At 34.2% G+C, this 22,693-nt stretch overlaps 1 protein-coding gene across 5 annotated transcripts in view; it reads right to left on the bottom strand.

The window, feature by feature from the left end:
• Positions 1-22,693, bottom strand: part of HEATR5B (HEAT repeat containing 5B) — a 99,949-nt gene that overhangs the window by 61,383 nt on the left and 15,873 nt on the right. For all 5 annotated transcript variants that reach the window (XR_013349422.1, XM_077843586.1, XM_077843590.1 and 2 more), the window contains exons 8-18: positions 21,389-21,638; positions 18,105-18,260; positions 17,358-17,608; positions 15,587-15,698; positions 13,904-14,056; positions 12,742-12,841; positions 12,316-12,425; positions 11,217-11,380; positions 10,511-10,686; positions 8,948-9,053; positions 6,142-6,332 (exon numbers count right to left, since the gene is read on the bottom strand). Coding sequence is in view for 4 of the 5 variants with exons in the window: in XM_077843586.1 (XP_077699712.1) it covers positions 6,142-6,332; positions 8,948-9,053; positions 10,511-10,686; positions 11,217-11,380; positions 12,316-12,425; positions 12,742-12,841; positions 13,904-14,056; positions 15,587-15,698; positions 17,358-17,608; positions 18,105-18,260; positions 21,389-21,638 (1,769 nt within the window). In the remaining variant the exon portion in view is untranslated. The remainder of the gene's footprint in view (positions 1-6,141; positions 6,333-8,947; positions 9,054-10,510; positions 10,687-11,216; positions 11,381-12,315; positions 12,426-12,741; positions 12,842-13,903; positions 14,057-15,586; positions 15,699-17,357; positions 17,609-18,104; positions 18,261-21,388; positions 21,639-22,693) is intronic.

Below are 22,693 nucleotides of genomic sequence, written 5' to 3'. Positions count from 1 at the left end.
TACTTGTAATGTTAGACCGTTTAAATTTAACTCAATTATCAGTACAGTTGGATTTAAGTCTATGAGATTGCTATTTGTGATCTATTTGTCACATCAGTTTGTTCCTTTTACCTTCTTTTGGATTTAGTATTTTTTATGCTTCCATTTTATCTACACTGTTTATTAGTTATCTATTTTTGTTTTCTAGTGGAATCTCTGGAGTTTATAATAGATGTTTCTAACTAATTATGACCTACCTTCAAGAATATCATATTCTGCAGGTGGCTGGGTGACTTAGTCTGCCTTTGGCTCACACCGTGATCCTAAAGACCCATGTCAGGCTCTGCTTAGTGAGGAGTCTGCTTCCTCCTCTACCTTTGCTTTCCCACTGCTCATGTTCGCTTGCTCTCTCTTCCGCTCTCTCAAATAATTTTTTTTTAAAAAGAATATAATCTTTCATGTATATTATACACAATCAGAGCATACTACCATCTCTTCTATTTTCTGTGCTGATGTCAGGTATTTTACTTCTCTCTATATTAAAATCTTACCATATGTTATTATTTTTGCATTAAAGAGTCAATTATCTTTCCAAGGCATTTAAAAAATGAGAATAAAAATAGATTGCAGACTCTGCTGCTCAGGAGCCACCCATGCCACCCAGCCATGGTCAACCCTACTGTGCACAACAATGCCATGGTCATGAGCCCTTGGGCCCCATCTTCTTTGAGCTGTTTTGCAGACAAAGTTTCAAAGACAACAGAAAACTTTCATGCTCAGCACTGGAGAGAAAGGATTTGGTTGTAAAACTTCCTGCTTTCCCAGGATTATTCTGGGATTTATGTGCCAAGGTGGTAACTTCACATGCCATAATGGCACTGGTGGCAAGTCCACCTATGGAGAGAACTATGATGATGAGAAATTTATCCTGAAGCAGGTAAGCCCTGGCATCTTGTCCATGGCAAATGCTGGACCCAACACAAACAGTTCCCAGTTTTTTCATCTACACTGCCAAGAGTGAGTGGTTGGATGGCAGGGTTGTGGTCTCTGGCAAGTGAAAGAGGGCATGAATATTGCGGAAGTCACAGAGCGCTTTGGGTCCAGGAACGGCAAGACCAGCAAAAATACCAACATTGCTGACTGTGGACAAATCTAATAAATTTCTCTTGTGTTTTATCTAAACTACCAGACCATTCCTTCTGTAGCTCAGGAGACCACCCCTTCACTCCCATCTGCTAAAAATATCCTATAATCTTTGTGCTATCACTGTAGTTCTATGAATTCCATATTTTCATTATTCCCCTCCAAGTCTAGCTGAATTGCAGAGTTAAGTTTATCCTTACGAAATAAAAACTAAACAACAAAAAAATAAAAAATAAAAACTTAGAATAAAAATAATAGGTCATTTTAAAAATAGACTTATAAAAGTGTAAGTCTTTATCCACATATCTACCACTTTTGACACTCTTTACTTCTCTAATGTACATCTAAATTTCCATCTAGGACCACCTTTTTTGTGAAAAAAACCTTAACATTTTTTATAGAATACCTTGTAAGCAATGAATTTCCCAACTTTTCACAGTCTAAAAGTCTTTATTAAAACTTCAGTTTTGGAAAGCATTTTCACTGGGTATAAAGTTCCAGTTCACTCTATTGTCTTCTGTTTGCATAGTTTATTATCAGAAGCCTGCTAAAATTGTTATTTTTATTCCTCTGAATGAAGTCTTTTCCCCACTGGCTGCTTTTTTTATCACTGGCTTTAGGGAATTTGATTATGATATACTTTTTTTTTTTTTTTTGGTCTTTCTTCCATCTGGGGTTTGTTGAAGTTATTGGCTTTGTAAATTTATAGTTGTCATCAAAATCGAAAAATTTCGTCTACTATTTCTTCAAATAATTTTGACCTACTTACTCTTACTTCTAGGATTTCAGTAATATGAATATAAGCTTGATAATGTTCTAGAAGTCACTGAGACTCTTATTCATTTTCTCCCCCAGTCATTTTTCTGTCCTTCATTTGGAATATTTTCTATTTCCACATCTTCAGGATCATTTTTTTTCCACTGCAGTGTCTAATCTGTTAATCCTAACCAATGTATTTTTTTCATTTGAGATAATTTACATTTCTAGAAGTTTTCCCTGGGTTATGAATTTCATTTTTCTATCATGCTTGGGTTCTTCTTACATTTCCTTAAAAATATGGAGCATATTTATAATAGTTCTTTGAATATTCTTCATTGCTAATTCCATCATCTCTTCCATTTCTGGGCCTATTTCTAATAACTGATATATTCTCCTAGTAATCTTATTTTCGTGCTTCCTTATACATCTAATTAGTTTGGATTGGATAGTGGGTACTACAAATTTTATAATATTAGGTGCTATATAAGTTGTGTTTCTTTAAATGCTGTTGGGCTTTGATCTGGAATGTACTTAAATTAATTGGAATCAGTTTGATACTTTCAAGGCTTTCTTTTAAGTTGCTTTAGAGTGGGTCAATATTGTCTTCACTACTAAGGCTATATACTTTTGAAGACTCCATTTTAGGAGGTCTTTCCAATTTGGACAGTAGGAACTATTCTCAATCCTGTGTGGGCTGTGGGGATTGTTTCATATTCTTTCCACCTATTCACACTTTTTCTTTTCTGGGTTTATTCTTGGTCTTGGGCAGTTTCCTTCTGCACACAGCAGCACTCAGCCAAAGACTTGAGATGACTCCTCTGTTGTAGCTCTCTCTCTGTGCAGTTCTTTCCTCTCACATATTCTACTCCACACATTCTAACTATGTTGACCTCCCAAAACTCTAAGTTCTTTCTCTTTAGTTCAGTTAGGTTTGGGTTTCCTATCCTTCCATTTCAGCCTGGAAACTCTCTCCAGGCAGAAATCTGGAGCAATTATAGTGTTCCCCCCTTGTTTGTTTCCCATTTCTCAGGGATCACTGCTCTGGGCTGACTGTTGTCCAATGTCTGGAAAATATTGTTCCATTTATTTTATCTGGTTTTCTAGTTGTTTAGACAGCAGCAAAAACCTAGCCCCTGTTCTTCCACCATGACTGGCAACGCAAGTCCTGTGTATATTTTTAATGTGTATTTGAAAGAATAGATTTATTTTATTCATATGTAAGTAGCAATGTAGAGTTTAAAACAGAACTATCCTCTAAACTTCATTTTGGAAATGTAAAAGTTCAAATAGAAGAACATATATAACAATACTTTTTAAGCTATAAAATACTATGACTCACAATCATATGCCAACATAGTCAGTTACTATAAGAAAACAAGATTTAAAAAAAGAAAACAATGAAATACCAGTAAGAACAAAACACCCAAAGTAACAAAGATGTCTAGAGAGAAACTTTGGTTGCGTTTTTAAAACTCTATTATAACTCTCAGTAAGCCATCCATGACCAAATTTCTGTTAAACCCATAAAAGTAAAATAAACTCAAGAGATGAAAGTCTGTCACCAACAGTCTGGTTGGTCAGTTTGCCTATGGTGAAGAAAGAAAAATCCCAAGTGCTGTCACAAAACAGATATGAAGAAATGTAGTAATAAAGGAAGTAAACTAAGCCTACCCTTAGCAGTATTTCTAACATATTATATCCTTGGATAAATAACCTCCAACTCTCAATTTCTCCATAGCGGTTACTTTGGGGAATAAAATAAGTTAAGAATGAATGCAATCTGTGAATTCTAAAGCATTACAGAGATTACAAAACTGCCTTCATTTTGGTAATTTTCAAAGGGTAACATTTCAGTGAGGTAAATTTGGGTCAATTCTCTCAGTGATAATCATCTATTCAATAGAGTAAATAAGCTATAAGAATATATGTTTCCCAGGGATCTCAAAGTAATTTTCTACTAGAATGGAAACAAATTCAACCAGTAATGTTTTTTATTTCCTTCTGAACTGGTCTTAAGCAGCTGAAGCAACTTCTTGTAACCAGAATGGTTTATAGGAATGATTCCTGTCTACTTGGTAAGATGGCATAAGATTTTAATGTGTAATACAGCTGACAAATCTATATGTATAAGTACTTTTGGTTTTTCATAGATATTAAACAAGAGACAGTGTAGATGAAAACACTCTACTATAATGAGACGAGAGGACACTGAAGCTAAGCTAATCTAAAATACCACAGCTCTTTATTTTTACTTTATTTATGTATTTTAAAGATTTATTTATTCATTTGAGAAAGAGAGAGTACATGAGTGGGGGGAGGGGCAGAGGGAGAGAGAGGGGGTAAGCAGACTCTTCACTGAGCAGGGAGTCCAAGGAGGGGCTTGATCTCAAGACTGAGATTATGACCTGAGCTGAAACCAACAGATGGAGGCTAAATCAACTGAGCCACCCAGGTGCCTCTATTTATTTATTTAAGTAGGCTCTACACCCAGCATAGAGCCCAATGTGGGGTGTGAACTCACGACCCTGAGATCAAGAGTTGGACATTTAATCAATTGAACCACCCCAAATGTCCCTAAGGTATCACAGATTTTAAATGTACCATTACTTTATACAGCAGTATAAAAAAAAGAAAAAAACATATGTTGGTTAGTTGAATTTAAGTAAAACAAAAGCCAAAAACACTGCCAATTAATTATGATGTTTTGTAGAGAATTTAAAACAAATTCTAATGTCAGATGAATTGTGAAAAATGGGTAACTTAAAATGCATGTAATAATTAACTTCAAATCAAAATCAATTATTTGAAAAGGCTAATAAAACTAGGCACTAAAAATACTTGTAAACCATTAACCAGATGGATACTAATATGAATGATAGTCCTTATGTTTCACCAGAATAAGTAAAAAATAAATATGCCTACAGGTATTGAAAATACTTGTAAATTAGAGCTCCTTAAACTAAAATACAAAATTACCACTCTGGAGTTTTCCAAACAAATACATTCTTATTTTACCTATTATTAACAGAGCACAAACCATTAAAAGGTAAGACTGGTTGTATTTAAAAACTTCCTGGGACACCTGAGTGACTCAGTTGGTTAAGCGTCTGCCTTTGGCTCAGATCATGATCCCAGGGTCCTGGGATCGAGTTCCATATCTGGCTCCTTGTACAGTGGGGAGCTACTCCCCCTATGTGTATGTGCGTGCTCTTTCTCTGACAAATAAATAAAATCTTTAAAAACATCTTAAATGACAGCTGATTTCAGAATCAATGACATACTTGGAAAAGTAAAACTAATCTATTGCTAGAAAATGGCAGAAGTTATTATGCAGAAAAGCATCTGGGAATATTTTATCTTCTGCTTGTTCATATTATCTTTAGTGATTCAAACAATACACTGGGGCACTATCCTATAAGTAGACAAACTGCTGTTCATATTTGAAGACAGGGAAAATCATTCTCAGATAACCAAGCATTCAGAAAATACTTTTTCTTCAGAACTACTGCTTCACCACCATTGCTTCTCCCCATCTATTTCATTAAAGATTATGGCCTGGTTTGGTACACTGGTACTCAAAATACACAATCATTAAGAATAGTTAATTTACATAACTCAAGTATTAGTTCTTGACCATACTTGATTTTCAACTTCTCTACTTGAGTATTTGATTAACAACCAGAGTCATTAATAACTACATCATCTTATGCATACTTAGTTGGAACTCTGAGATCACTTTTTAATTAATATACAAAGAAATCCTTAAAATCCAATACTATCTTTTCCCCTATTTCGGGGATAATTTAAGAGATGATAAACTTGCTGGGAGTTAGAAAAAGAATGGCTTATTCCAAAAAATGATTAATTAACGAAAAGTATAATATGGGGGGCAGAAATAAAAGAAGAAGACTACCAGAGCATGTCTTCAGAGCAGAATACATATAACTAAATGAGAAGTCCTATTAACAATCCTCCTGATTCCATTATGTAACATTCAAAGGCTGAAACCTCATCACACTGAAAGTGTCTACAATATTATGGCTTTCCTGGATTCTAGAGTTTAAACAATTACTGAATTAAAAACTAAGATCATTAAAAAAAAAATAAAGGTCATCATAAAAAAAAAAAAAACTCACAAAATTTTGTCACATTCGATACCATGTGGAAAACATATCATCCAATTAGTATAATTATTAATTACTTAAAAAGACATCTTTGCCTCTATGAAAAACTTACTTGCCAGTAAAGAGACCCACTTACTTGTCAAAGCTATATTGGGCCATTCTAGCAATGAAGGTTGCTTCCCCAACCACCTGAGCCATTCTTCCAAGAGCCTCTCCTGCTGCACATCGTAAGATGGGATTTGGGTTGTCCAGAGCACCCATAACCAGAGTCAGAGCAGATTTACGAACTTCCTCAGGTCCTAAAGTACTTTTGTTTTCAGCCAGGCCCTATGGTTATTTAAAAAAAAAAAAAAAAAAGGCAATTCAAAATTCACATTAAATAAAAGAAAAAAAAGTGCTACTATCTTTGTAAATATACCCACTTTTTTCCAACTATCTTTGTATTTTTTAATTTTTAAAAATTTTTATTTTAATCACCCAATTCTCATGACAAGCGCGCTCCTTAATCCCCATCAACTATTTCACTCATCCACCCACTCACCCCCCACCCCCACCCCCCCGCTCTGGTAACCAGTTTGCTCTCAATAATTAAAGAGTTTTCTTGGTTTATGTCTCTCTCTTTTTTTTCCCCCCTTTGCTCATTTGTTTTGTTTCTTAAATTCCACATATCAGTGAAATCATATGGTATCTTTCTTTCCCTGACTTAGTTAGCATTATACTCTCTAGTTCCATCTATGTCATTGCAAATGGCAAGATTTCATTCCTTTTTATGGCTGAGTAATATTCCATTGTGTAATATTCCAATACATATATATACACACCACCTCTTCTTTATTGATTCATCTATCGATGGGCACTTGGGCTACTTCCATATCTTGGCTATTATAAATAATGCTGCTATAAAATAGGGGTACATATATCAACCATCTTTTTTTTTTAACTGAAGTACGGTTGACATACAACATTAGTTTTAGGTATACAACACAGTGATTAGACAATTTTATGCATTAAGCTATGCTTATCATAAGTGTAAGTCACCACTGTACAACATTACGATATTATTAACTATATTCCCCATGCTGTATTCCTGTGACCTATTTATTTTATAACTGTAAACTTGTATCTCTTAATCTCCTTCATCTATTTTTACCCATTCTCTCCTGCTTGCCCTTCTTCAACCATCTTTGACATGCATATACTATGCCTAGAATCAGTATCTCTTAAGTCAGCAGTAATCAGTTTCCTAAACATGATTCAGAACATGATATATAACATAATTCTAGTCAATCAGCCTAAAATGAGCAATACCTGGAAGTGTCTCTATCTAAATACTAATGCTTTGGATACAGACGTAATATAAAAAATTGTGTATATAAAGGACACTCCACTATTAAATCAACTATCATTCAGCTAATAGACATTTGTCATTAGAACTTTAAGTAAGGAAAATGTCTAATGAATATGAAACCTTGATGTGTTTATATAAAAATTCCAGAGAAGATAATTACATCATCAAGAGTACATTCAATATATATAAAAAGATAAAATGGGTCAAAAATAATCAGTAACTAAATATCGATAGTTTGTTCATTATATTAAATGTTAATATCTCTGTTCAAGCTACACTTACTGTCATGGAACTTAACTTACTTGAGACCAAAAATCCACCTCATGGTGCCAAGGGAAATGTTAACTACAACAGAGGCATTAGTGAGCAAATCTACAAAGAAAAGTATACTGCACACCAATATTATAGTTGGTGCACTCGCCTTCCAAACACTAAGGGAGATCATGACTACCCAGTTCTTTTTTAAGAAACTCAGATATTCGGAGAAGGACAAACATTATTTGTTCTCATTTATTTGGGGAAAATAAATAGTGAAAGGGAATAGAAGGGAAGGGAGAAGAAATGGGTGGGAAATATCAGAAAGGGAGACAGAATATAAAGACTCCTAACTCTGGGAAATGAACTGGGGGTGGTGGAAGGGGAGGAGGGCGGGGTGTGGAGGTGAATGGGTGACGGGCACTGAGGGGGAGCACTTGACGGGATGAGCACTGGGTGTTATTCTGTATGTTGGCAAATTGAACACCAAAAAAAAAAAAAATTTATTATTAAAAAAAAAAGAAACTCAGATATTGGTATTAGTTGATGATCTCTAAATAGGGTATATACTAACAGTTCTATAAACGATACAAACTTATATGTCTATGATCAATGCCTATGTTCCTTTTCCCTGATGTTTACAAAACATGATTTCATGCCCATTTAAACGTTGTACTTATTGCCATTTTATTTTATGAGTAAAACCTTATAATAAGCTTAGTGCTGAGTAATATAAAAGTTTTCAAATATATCATGAAAAGCTGCATGCTGCACAGAACAGTGCATGAACTCTGAGATATAGGCAAAATACTTGTTATTCCACTCCATACACACAGCAACCAAGGTTTAAAAGGTTAAAGAACTGCACAAGACACAAATCTAGTGAGAACTAAACCAGAACACAGTCTCTAAATGCAGCCTTCTTTCAGTTATACAACATAGCCTCTCTTGATTTATGCTCTAAACTACAAATTGAACTTAAGTTTTATCTGGTTAATCTTCAGTAGAATATCCGATTTCATTAGACATCTTTGAAAATTCTGACAGAACTTACATTAGCATTTGTAAGATCTGAATGGTCACTTCGAGAGATGAACTTTAACATTATTAAAATATAAAACACTTATTTAATTATAATGAGCCTAATAGTTTCTAATAATTTAATTGAACTGACATAAAACATAGTCATCAAGTTACATAGACATCAAGTTACATAGCTATCAAGTTTGTATCTTGTATCAAGATACAAACATATTCATAACAGTGTAGATATACCTGCCTTATTAAAGGCATTAATTAAAATCTTAGTTCAGAATACTTATGTTTTAAAAGTAAATACCTTTAGTGCACTTAGAACAGCAGTAAAAATATTAAGCTGCACAGCCTGCTGGCGGACACCTTTGGCTTGTTTAACACATTCAGCAAAGTGATCCAACATCTGTAACCTATGATCATAGAAAAAGATCACATTAACAATACTTTTTATCCAAATACGGTTCAGAAAACAGGAATATGACTATAAGCTAAGTGTGTAACAAATAATGGTCCATGCTGTTTCATTTCTATTTCATTCCTGCAGCTGGCTCAAACCAGATCTCCTCCTCCTAAATTGATACAGGGACATGTGGTTTTTAACTGGAACAAAGCAAGCAACTAAACATTAATTAACATAACAAAGTCATAATTTTAGTGTTCTTTAACATTAACACCAGCATCTAACAAAGTGCCTGGCATATAGTCGGTACCCATGGTTTCTTAAATAGAATAACAATCATTAATTACGCATCTCTGTGGAAGATTTTTAAGTTGGAAATTTTAAAATGTGGCATCATTTTTTTTCTTCTTTTAAAATACACTCACATGGAAGAAAATAGTACCTCAGGTCCTATTCTCAAAAGCTAACTGAGAGATTTTTTAAAAGATTTAACATTGGTCATTTCTTAAAATGTAGAACATCAGAAGTGATTTTTTTTATTATTATTTCAAAATGTTTAAATGAAATGGCAAAAAAGAAAATCACAGCCATTTGAGACTATTCTAATAAAAGACAATGAGGTCATTTCAGATTCTTCTAAAAATAAGTGGGATGGGCAAAGGAATGCTGGGAAGTTAAGAATTTGAGAAAACTACCATAAACAGACAAAATGCCTACTGAAGTTAAGGAGAGTATCTATGTACAAAGAATATAGCAAATCAAAATGGTCCTATTAGAAAACGATGTTATTTTAGTTTCCCAAGTTCCAGACTCAAACTGAATGACAAATATTAGAGAGCAGACTTCTCACTCATTAACTTCTTCAGTAACAAAAACAAGTGTCTTACCAAACTGATGTCCCTCACAAAAGATACAGTGAAAATCTACTTAGAAACTCGCAAACTAGCTACTGAAATGAAAACCTTGCTGTTTAAGACGCAATTCACAATACGGTGGTACCAGATACCAGCACAGAGAGCCAAATCTTAAAAACAATTTCAAATTATGTAGAATCTTCATGCAATTTTTTTCATCATGTATATGTCACTTACATTATTAAATTTATAAACCTATTATGTAAGCATCAATTCATCTTATTGCAGGTAACTGGGAGGGGAAAATCTATTGTTTGAATATAATTTATATATATTTTTTCCTGATAACTTTATGTTAAATACTTTAACATTTTAAAATTTATTTTATTTTTTATTTTTATTTTTTTAAGTTTTTATCTAAATTCCAGTTAGTTGACATACAGTGTAATATTAGTTTCAGGTGTACAATATAGTGATTCAACACTTCCATACAATACCCGGTGCTCATCACAACAAGTGCCCTCCTTGATCCCCTCACGTACTTAACCTATCCCCCTGCCCACCACTCCTCTGGTATATTTAATTAAAATTAACTGATTGACTTTATACTAACCGATGTTTATAAGAAACATGAGGAAACACCACACCAAAAAGAGCCACGGAAGCATCAATGACTGAAACTCCAAGAGGGAGAGGACCAGGCACAGCTTCTCCAGCAGGTATTCGTAAGTAAATGGAGGATGGATCATGCTCCAGAGCCCCACTTCCAGATGCACTGTTTGGCTGGAGCTACAAAAAGAATGACATAAAAATAATTCAAAATCTACTTGCAGAGTATTAGGCATGAAGAATAGAATGAGAGGAAGGATAAAAGGTAACAATAAAAAAAAATACCAAGAATGAGTGAATCTGAAAATTTCCAACAAAAAAACCCCAAGAATGACTGAATTTGAAAATTTTTAAATAGATAACAATGTGATTTGGCCATTAAAAAAAAGCCATCAGGAACAACTTGCATAATTTTAAGAAAATGCTTATTCATTCTAAAACATTTTTATACAGCCCATCTTAAAATGTGCAAGCAAAACAGGATAACTTAAACCCACAAAACACTCGTTAAAAGCAGCTTTCCTTCATAACTTTTTCAAAAGACTGTAAAAAGTTTACTTTTCACTATCTACCATCAGGAAGCTATCTTCAAATGTCTAAAAAAGCTAAAATAAACTTTAGTCTGCAATATTTTCTTTTTAAATTATGATGTATGATAAAACTATTGCTTTTGATTAAGTTGTATTTTAGTTCTCTGTATGGTTTGCTACCTGGTCTTCAATTGATTTATGATCAGTTTCTTGAAGCCAGGAACCAAGAAGAACACTGTCATCGTAATGGCAGAGGGATCTGAGCAGGGACGTGGTCGTGTTGGCTGAATTGTCAGTCAAAGTGAATTCTGCTACCAGTTCTCTAAGCAGTGCATTGAAAGATCCTAAAAAACAGAACTTCAGATCAGATAAGAGAGAATAATTTTTATGAAAATTACAATCATGGCCCACAAAAAGAGGTAACATATTCTACAGGGCTTAAATAATGAAGTCCCTGTTCTCTTTTTAGAAGAATCTATATTAAATAGTTTAATGCTGGTTTTAACATAAAATAAAGGTACTTTCTTTTTTATTATATTATGCCTCTTAGCCCAATTTAAAGTAATAGAAGAAATATATATAAAATATTATGTTCAATATTTAAATGTAAAACATTTAAATGTAATAAATTTAAATATGTTAAATATATTTAAATGATTTAAATATCTATTTAAGTATATTAAATATGACACGATTATTTATTATTAATTATTCAGTGATGTGCAAACATTGAAACAGAGCACATCAGAATTCTTGGGCATGGCTGACTTGAAGGCAAGTCAACGGCTTATTTTATTATTAGCATTTTATATAATATTTGATATCTGTAAAGTACATTATTATGCTCTGTCAAGACTTCTAAGTTATTATCTATATTATAATACATATGAAGCAGTTTAGGAGAGCAATGAAAAGCATAGACTTTAAAGCTGAACCAGCTGGTTTGAATCCAAGCTCTGCCACTTACTAGATCTCAGACTTGGGCAAGTTACCTTACCTCTCTGTACCCAAGATTCTCCATCTATAAAATACAGCTCAGTTATGAACTTCATAAAGTTGTGGTTAGAGTCAAAGGAGATAATACATGTGAAGGGATTAGAACAGAACTGGAATACAGTAAGTGCTCAATGAGTGTTAGCTACTCTATATGAAGAAAAGTAAAATGGTTGTCTTCCTTGGCAAAGTCAGAGGAGAGCCTTCGTCAGGACTCTGTAATATCATAAGGAACTGGAAAGGTATGTTGAAGAATTTTTAATTAGACACTGTAAATTTTATTTACCTTCATAAGTTTTTGGAGGTAACAAAGCCAAGATATCATAAAGTCTTAAACGGACCATTGCAGCACTAGCTTTCAGATGAGCTCCATGGGCTTTAATTACAGACGGAATGCTAAAATATCAAAAGTATAGTTGGTATCAGCTTACTAGAATAAGTGTTATTTATAAACATTGCCAGCAATGTATCGATGTACTGTCAAACTACATTGGTGAGTATTACATTTTCATTTTAGTTTCTTATGTGGCCTTTACTGGAACACTATAAAATATAATTTTATTTTAATCCATACCATTACTATGATTTTTAAGGTCATTTTAAAACAGTAAAGTTTTATATGTTTTGTATATGATGTTAGAGGGAAGTATAAAACATGACTATTTATAAATATGTAAAATTGGATGTCAACTCATCGTAACTGCTTACTTACTGTGACATCATAGTCATGGCACATTCAATCGGGGTCATCAATTTTCTAATCACATCTTCAGTTAAGAGCTCAGGGCAATGTGCAACGAAACTCCTCATTGCTAGATAAAATTTTTAAAAAAGAAAATTTAGGATAGCATTTGTGAAATTAAAAAAATTATTAAAAAATTATAGAATTATATAAAGATACCTATAATTCTCCATTACTATAAAATATAAGGTTCTAAAATCAGGTCAAACCAAAAGAAGAACTAATTGCAACTACAGAGAAATATCATTAGAAAAGGCTAGAAGAAAGGTGGAGGGAGGGAAGATATCTGTTAGGGAGATTTCTGTGAGTGGGAATGCAAAGATCTTGTAACATCACTAAATTCAGATAACTACAAAGAAAGCAGTTTCAAGACAGAACCAAGAGTGGACAAACGGCTTAGTGAGAAGAAACATCTTTGCTGCCTTTCAGCAACAGAACTAAGACAAAAACAGCTCTTAGATGTGTGGGAACAAAACTGACACCTTAGCCTGTTGCCCTTATGCTTTAGCGTATATCTATTTCCCACAATTTGGAAAAAGAAGCACTTTTTACTCTGAGATAAAGCAAAAAAAAAAAAAAAAAAAAAAAAAGTCACCCAGTATAATTCTAGTTACAAGTGAAACCAAACTTGAGCCTTTCCTGTAAGTTGCTGACTGCTAAACAAGAACAACTTTATTCATAATTTTTGTAATGCTGATGTCTGGAAAAAATGCAACAACATTTACAGATTTGATAATGATAGCTGTTTGTCCATTATGAAAAGACTTACTGTCCATTCAGTGACCTTGGAGATCCTGAGTTTCTTCTTCCTTTGAATACCTACTGGATTGTTTATATGGTGGCCAGTGCAGTTCTGACAGGTAGATGACAGTAATGACTGGGAATCAAGAGGCCTGGGCTCTGGCTCTAGTCTTACCACTAATGCTAACTAACCTCCTTTCAGAGTGTCAGTTTCATTTCCATTTCAAAATTAGCAAACTGGCACAGGTTATTTAAAAAATTTCTTTTTAAATCTGTAAGTCTATGAATTTATCATTACACATTAAAATAAAAATTCGAAGTAGTAATTTTCCCTCCCCTCACAAATATTTTAGTAATAATATTCTGAGGGTACAATCCGTTCAGTTCTTACCACATAAAGCTCCAGCACGACCTTCCAATGTTACCTGCCAGGTAAAAGAATCGCCTCGGGCCTTCTCAGCCTCCAATTCCTTTAGAGAACGGGGAAAAACATTTCGCCACAGTAACAACATCTTGGGCAGATGGTAACGAACTACAGATGGTCCTATTGGAGGAAACGAGAATGCAAAACTTAACGTATAAACCATATATATAAGACATACATTACAAACAATAGTCAGAGCCCTGCACAGGCTTTAACAGTACTTATCGTTTCACTCTATCTTTTCTGTAAGAGCAAGATTTTCAAAATGTGTCTTTTATTTTCCAGTTTGATTGAGAAATAATTGACATACATTGCTGTATAAGCTTAAGGCATATACAACATGATGGTTTGAGTTACAAATAATTGTAAAATGAGTACCATGACATGTGCAGCCAACATCCATCATCTCATATAGACACAATAAAATGAAAAAAGAAAAAAGAAAAACTTTAAAAAAATTTTCTCCTTGTGATGAGAACTCTCCGGATTGACTTTCTTACCAGCTCTCCTGTCTGTCACAGCAGTGTTATCTGCAGCCACCTGCCACACACCACATTCCCCCCATACTTACTCATCTCAGAACTGCAAGTCTATGTATTTTGACCACCATCCTCCACATTTCCCCGGTCCCCCACCTCAAAATGTTTCTTATTCAGAAGTAAAATAACGTGATATCAATATTTCTAGCAGCCAAACAATCCACAGAAAGCACTTTAAAAGAAATTACCCAACTATATTCAGAATGGTGGATTATGTATTATCAATAATAAACTACATCTGGGACACATCTTATGTATCTTTTCTATAAATACACAGGTATATAAACATAGACACCCAGTCCCACACACATACATCTATATATTCCTCCATCTGGGGTGTAACTGATATGGCTATTTTGTTTTATGGAGGAGCAGTATGTTTAGAACTAAGAACACGCATTCACATTGCTAAGAAACTCCTTTAACATATCATTTAACATATTTAACATAAATTTCTGGATGAGTTAGCACTTTTTATTTTCCCTAGAAAACTAGATCAAAGTATAACTTCCAAATGGTAGACACTAAAACCAATGAGTAATTTTGTAGTACACACGTGCACATGCACGCACAAACACACACAAATTTTTCACAGAAGCTGAACATATAAACTAAAAAGTAGACGCATCTCATCACCATAATGACCAGTATTTCCATTCTGTGTACAGTGCTAAATTTTGCCTGCATCTCAGATTTGTCATAGCACTTAGGAAAGTAAAATGCAGAAGGGTAACCCCAGAAAAGCAGCACCAAGACTATTTAAATGTGACTTTATCACCCTACCAAAATCATGTCACTTTTGTCACTCTGGGGATGGAATGTGCCCTGATACTTTCATCTCATTTGGTTAACATTAAGCCAATTAGTTAGACCAGAGCTATTCTGATAGTAAAGGTGAAACTTTGTTAACAATTTTCTCATTAAATGTACTTAAGCAGAAATTACCAAAGATAGAAATCTCCCAAATGAGAGGAAAACACCTTCACCAATTTTATCATGTCATTTAAAGTCTAGAATGTGAAGTTTAATAGTTTTAAAATTAAATTTTCATTATCATCTACTGACAGTTATAGAGTTAGTTAAGATCCTACTCGAATATAACTAACTATACCTAAAGTCATAAGTGCTCCAAGTAAAAGCCATCCAGCTTGGGTGCGCTGTAGAGAAAGCCTGCTATTTTGGGCAGCAGTTCGTAAGAGATCTTCAGCAATACTAACTACCATCTGCAAGAGAAGTTTAGAATTCGATGTTAACTGAAACAAGTTAAAGGAATCAAATAAGAAAATACATAGCTAGTATGCTTTATTAAAAAAGAAGTTGTCCTTTCTTGTTGTTGCTGTTAACATGTTGTAAAACAGACAGTGTCAAGATCTACTCAACCCTGATTGCACTGCTGTCTCTGAGGAGACCCCGCACAGCATCGTGGCTAAGAGACAGACCACCTGGGTTCATATCCTAGCTTAGCTATTTCCCAGCTTTCTGACCTGGGTAACTTAACTTCCTTGCCTAAGTTCCCTGACTGGTAAAAATAGGAATGCCAATCTTACTCTAGCAAGGATTAAATAAGTTAACACAGCAAAGCACTGAGAAGAGTGCTAGTCCATGTAACTGCTTAATAAATGCTATTATTATTGGTAGTACTATTATCCTATATTCAGATTTGTTGAACTTCCATTATGTTTCTGCCGTCGAGCTAATACGGCACTTACAGTCTTAGGGAAGTCACAGGAACAATGGGAAATAACAAGCAGCACATGATTAAATGACAAAATAGTAAAACAGATATAATCGTCGTTTGTAAAGGGAAAGGTTATCCTAGAATGGAGTAGCTCTGAGGAGACTGCATGAAAGAGATGGCACTTCATTTGGGCCTCTAAACACGTGACCAACATGAGGATGAGATTCTAATATATGAATAAAGGCATGAAGGCTGGGAAAGGCATAGGAAGAAGGCAAGATGATGAGTCTAAATAAAGCAGGGAAATGAGAATGAAGGCAAACTGTGGAGATGACAGTTTAGCAGACAGAGGGATTTGTACTGATTCTCTGAGCACTGGGTAGACCCAAAGCGTCTCTGAGCTAATGTGAAACATGGAAGTGGTATGGGCAGACAGGAGAAAGACTGTGGGCAGGATAATCAGAGGAGGTAGTCGAAAAACAAAGGGAGATGGAAGCTATGGCTCGAGGAGTAGCTATGGAACTAGTAAGAATGAATGGATCTGGACCTACTGTCCCAGAAAGAACAAGTTAAAAACCTAGCCCCAATCTACATATGTAAAGATGCAAATAATATTTACATAAACAATATTCTTGAGAAAAAAATCATAATAATAGTATTAGTAGGTGTAGTAGAAAAAGAAAAAAAACCTGACTCAATAAAAACTATTCAACTATTATTATCAAAACACTAAATGCAATAACATATTCTGACATCTCTGAATATTAGCAATGTGAATTTTTACCTCTAAAAGCTCAAAGAAGGGCTCTTATTTCTACATAATTATTGTGCTTTTTATTTAAATAAAATACTACACCCAGACAAAACTTACTATTCCTATGCAGAATTAAATATCAAATTTTAATTAAGGTCTGTCAACTCCATACTTGCAGAACACTGTATTTTATATTATTATAGTAAAAATGGTATTTAATCACCCAGCTCAACATTAAACACAGTAAAGGCTATAAAGCCCAATAAGGGCTAAAGCCCTAAGGGGGGGCACTTGACAGGATGAGCACTGGGTGTTATACTATATGTTGGTAAATCGAACTCCAATAATTAATTAATCAATCAATCAATCAATCAATTAATAAAGTTTGAAAGGGAAAAAAAGGCAAAAGCCCACATGACAGCACTTATAATGCCATGGTCTCTGTCATACCTTTCCTTTGGCATGAGGAATACCCAACGGACACTGATGAACTCCACCTAACAAAGCAGCCATTGCAAAGCTGTATCCACTAACAGCTTCTGGTGAAGTTTTTAAGTTGTTGAGCCGTTCTGCACACCTGTCTAGAAATGGTGTCAACTGGAATGGTAATGCCACAGCCACACAGCGCAAACACCAGGCAGCAGCAAGCCGCGCAGCCATACTTGGATGAAGAAGCACTGATGTCACAGTTTCCAAAAGTCCTACAGAGAAATACACAAAAATTGACCCTTTAGTGAAGTCCAATGATTTCATGTACTAGAAGAATACATATAACACAGTGATTAAAATCAGAATCATTATACTTTCACCCAAAAACTTTCAGAACTTTGCCAAAAACACATACATCATCTCAGAAATAGTAGAGAATTTTAAAGGAACATTTCCTACAAAAAACATAGTATAACTACATCCAAAAAATGTAAATGTTGATGTAAAAATTAAATATGTATTCACAAATTTTAGCCAATTATTAGAAACAAACTACCATGACTTTTTTTATTTGCTTCCCCAAATTTTATTTAACTATTTATTCAACATTCACAAGCCCAGCAAATCTTAAATAAAACCCAACTTTTAACAAATGATCTGAAAACTGCTAATTATAATGGCAAGCAACTAATCAGGAGTTAAATATCAATCACACTTATGACTTTTTTTTAAATGGTAAAAAGAATTCCAGGAAGTGAATTATCATACCTATAGATGCTTCCTGAATAAGAGGGGATGCAGTAGCATTCAGGCTCTGCACCAGGCTCCCGAGTTCCTGAAGAGCACAGACCATCACATGCTGGCTTGCTGCGATGTCTGCTGCTCCAGATTTGTTTTCACCACTAGTATCATTCACTACTGCTTCTGGAAGTACATAATCATATTTGATATGGGTGAATTAAATCGTGACATAATTTTTTAAATTTATACAATTGATATTTTTATACCAATATTTCTACCAGTTTATGCCTGGGTATTAAAAAACTCTGTAGGTAATTACTTCTTAGCAGAACACTTGCATAAGTAAACACTGACATGACTTAAAAACACTGTTCAGTGACAATTTGACAGTACTTAAATACACACTGAGGTATTTTGCCTGCTTCCAGGAATACACTGTCTCCACAGAAAGGCACCTGGGTTCCAGGTGTACCAAAGCACTGTCTCCACAGAAAGGCACCTGGGTTCCAATCCTAGCTCCACCAGTCAGCTACATGACACTGGGCAAACACTCCACTAATCCAAGTCTCAAGTTCCTCCTGAGAGGTTAAGGGCTCAGAAAGTATTGTGGTGAATGAAAAGTCAATTCACATAAAGAATAAAGTACCATGCTACCTGCAATAGGCATGCAGTCAGTGTCAGCAGCCATTATTGTTATTTTGTTATTACCGTTGTTACCTCAAGTGCTGCAATGTTTTGATAGTAACAGTGTAAAATTACTGACCAGGAAGCAGATCTATAAGGAAACTTGCTTTAGAATTTCTTACTAAGATGTTCCTCAAAGTTCCTGTTAGTTTTGGTACCCCTTTCCCTGATCTTTCAATAAAACTAAAGTTTATTTAACATGAGACAACTAAAGATTCCTCGTCAAATTACTACTTGAGCATATATTCTAGCATAAATCCCAGACAGATAGCATCGTATTTAATTCCGCTTTTAAGATTAAAAAAAAAAATCAAGTGGCTAGTCTATGATTTTATGATTATTAACACTTATAGGACAGTAAAACTTCCTTACCTTTTTTGTATTCATCATGTATTAACAGACTATAAGATGAAATCAGAGAGGGAGAAAACCATGACAGACTCTGAACTATAGGGAAAAAACTGAGAGTTGCTGGAGTGGGGTAGGTGAGAAGACAGGGTACCTGGGTGATGGGCATTAAGGAGGGCACATGATGTAATGAGCACTGGGTGTTATATGCAACTGATGAATCACTAAACTCTACCTCTGAAGCTAGTAATATACTATATTTTAATTAATTCAATTTAAATTTAACAAATAGACTATAAAAATATATAATACACAATAACAGAATAGAATAAAATAATACAATACAGACTATAATTTTCATTTCTTCATTCTTAGCTATTTCTGGACTTGGAAATGCATAAACTCTTTTGATTACTAAACCACAGCTCCCTGACCAGGTACTATTTATATCTGGTTCACTATTTTATTCCGACAATCTGGCACAGTATTTCTGTCACTTAAACATTTCTCCAACACATCATTGTACAAATATTTTTCAAGTTGTGAACCTAGGACAGATTATTATTTTAATATAGCTGAAGAAAAAGACCTCATTAAACACCCTTTAATTCACAATTCATAATTATCAGTTAGCCCCGTGGATTTAAAAACGTTTTGCTTCGGGCACTTGGGTGGCTTAGTTGGTTAGGCAACTGACTCCTGATTTTAGCTTGGGTCATTATCTCAGGTTTGTGGGACTGAGCTCGCAATGAGCTCCACATTCATCACGGAGTCTGCTTATCCCTCTCCCTCTGCTCTTCCAGCCATGTGTGGATTCTCTCTCTCTCTCACTCTCAAATAAATAAATAACATCTTAAAAAATAAATAAATAAAAATGGTTTGCTTGACCTATATAGAGCTAGAGTGTATTATGCTAAATGAAATAAGTCAGTCAGAGAAAGACAAATACCATATGATTTCACTCATGTTTTTCTTAAAAAAAAAAAAAAAGATAAACATATGGGAAGGAAGGAAAAAAGAGAGGGAGACAAAACCTAAGAGACTCTTAATGATACATAATAAACTGAGGGGCTATGGAGGGAGATGGGTAAGTGATGGGATAGAAGGGTGATGGGCACTGAGGAAGGCACTTGTGATAAGCACTAGGTATTGTACATAAGTGATAAATCACAGAATTGTACTCCTGAAATCAATATTGTATTGTATGTTAATTAAAATTTAAATAAGAATTAAAAGAATAAAAAAACAAAAATGGTATGCTAAGTAAGCTATTATAAACAATGAAAATTATCATTTGTGAAATTATTTTTACTGATTTTTATAAAATACTTAGTATATATTCTTTAAATATAAGTTACTGGTTATTCTCTATTAATTAAATTCTTACTTCTTTGTTTAAAAAATTTATTTTAGAGAGAGAACAAATGGGGAAAGGGCAGAAGTAGAGGGAGAATCTCAAGCAGCCTCCACCCTGACCGCAGAGCTGGATGTGGGGCTTGATCTCACAACCCTGAGATCATGACCTAAGCCAAAATAAAGAGTAGGATGTTTAACAGACTGAGGCATCCAGGTACCCCTTTAAATTCTCATTTCTAAAGACCACTATTAGGCAATATAATTTGCCTGATTAAGGTTAAGAAAACTGAACTGTCCTACGGAATTTGTATTTTATCTTGTTTAGTTCCCTAATTGGATTACAAATTCCATGAAGGCAGGAACTTTTATCTCACTTATTATTCAAACCCAGAATTACTACTTTGCAATTTCAGATAATCAATAACTACTTGTTAAACTGAAAAATTTACAAAATGGACATTTCTTTTAATTATGAATTACTGAGGTTTCACAGTATAGCTAATAGTGGGCTAATAACCACCTGTAATTGTTCCTAAGTCTTCACATTAATTCTACTAACAAAAGGGAAAAAAAAAAAAAAAAGATGTGTTTATAAAGCAAAAGGCCCAAACAGAAAAATTACAATAGGTTCTTCCTTAAAGATAGCAAAGCAATATGCTGCTGCATACCAGTACTTCAGTACAGGTACTAGAAATTGAACAGAAAACCTAACCTTTTAAACATGCTACTCAAAGCTTTAAAAACTATTTCACTGAAAGTATGTTGTTTTGATACAAATAAGAGTATTCAATAAAAGTGGCTATTAAAGCATAGTCCAGAAAATGACATGAATTAAACAGATCTATTAGTATTTATTAAGAATAATAATATAAAACTAAGTGACTAAAGAAATCCACAACATACATCAAGGTATCAATTCTTACCTACTGCTTTCATTTGTTTTCCAATAGCTTGGCATATTTCTTTGGCAGCTGCAATCTGGGCTTTTTCACCCAGCAAACTGCCCACAGTAGCTCTTAGGATAAAGGAGACACATCGTCTTGAGTACACAGCCTCTACGTGTGTTTGCGTTGCCCGAGGATGGGAAACCAGATCAAGTACGTGGGACAAGAATGTAGCAAAGCTACGCTCCAACCACTGACCACCCAATGTAGTTACAAAAACAACATATGCCTATAAATAAAGATACAACTTCAGATAAATTACATAAATTAACTGAGATGACAGATAAAGCAACTACAGAGATAAATGATCATAGCACACAAAATAAATTATATTTGAGATTAAAGTTGAGAAAAATTAATACTTGAGACCTTTTCAGTATTTCTAGCAAAGGAACTACTGGTGGAAGTATCTTTGGCTCAAAACTGTCATCAGTAGCTTCATGAAGAATACAAAAAGATAGTGGGGAGGGAGGGAAGGAAAGCTGAATTCACCCTGATGGTGAGGAAGGTAACAGGTTATAGGAATAAGAAAACTCTCACATCTTAAATAAACATTGACCTAGGACAATGGATGTCCTTGCTTGTGACTATAAGATAAAAATGGTTTACTTCTATTTCTACACTTGTTTCAGAAACAATATATAGTTGGACTGATTTTGACTAAGATCACAAAGATACATCTTATCTTATTATCAATTATTCTTAGATCTTAACCATAACACCTTACTTGGTTAATTATTATTATTATTATTATTATTATTATTATTATTATTATTTAAGATTTTATTTATTTATTCATGAAAGACACAGAGAGAGAGAGAGAGAGAGAGAGAGGCAGAGACACAGGCAGAGGGAGAAGCAGGCTCCATGCAGGGAACCCAATGTGGGACTCGATCCCGGGTCTCCAGGATCACGCCCTGGGCCAAAGGCAGCGCTAAGCCGCTGAGAAACCCGGGCTGCCCTGGTTAATTATTATTTTGCAATTTTAACTCCAAGTCAGGTTTAGTTTAATAAATTAGTGATTATTCATTTATGATAAATCCAACTGAAGTATTAACCAATATGATTTGCTACAGGGTCACTGAACATTAAAATTAAATGCCTCCAGCTATTTGAATATAATTTCAACTAAAACTGAATTATTTTACATCTGATTTTCTGCCAAGTAAAATTTGGGAAAATGTTGTTGGATACTTATATAAATACACCAGACAAGGGCTAATTTACACATCGTTAGGAATCCATCTTTCCATATAAGTGTCTAATTTGGAAATTTTTTTTTTT

This window comes from Canis aureus, chromosome 12 (assembly GCF_053574225.1).
Source record: "Canis aureus isolate CA01 chromosome 12, VMU_Caureus_v.1.0, whole genome shotgun sequence".
Classification (NCBI taxonomy): Eukaryota; Metazoa; Chordata; class Mammalia; order Carnivora; family Canidae; genus Canis; species Canis aureus.
This window is presented reverse-complemented; position numbering and strand designations above follow the sequence as displayed.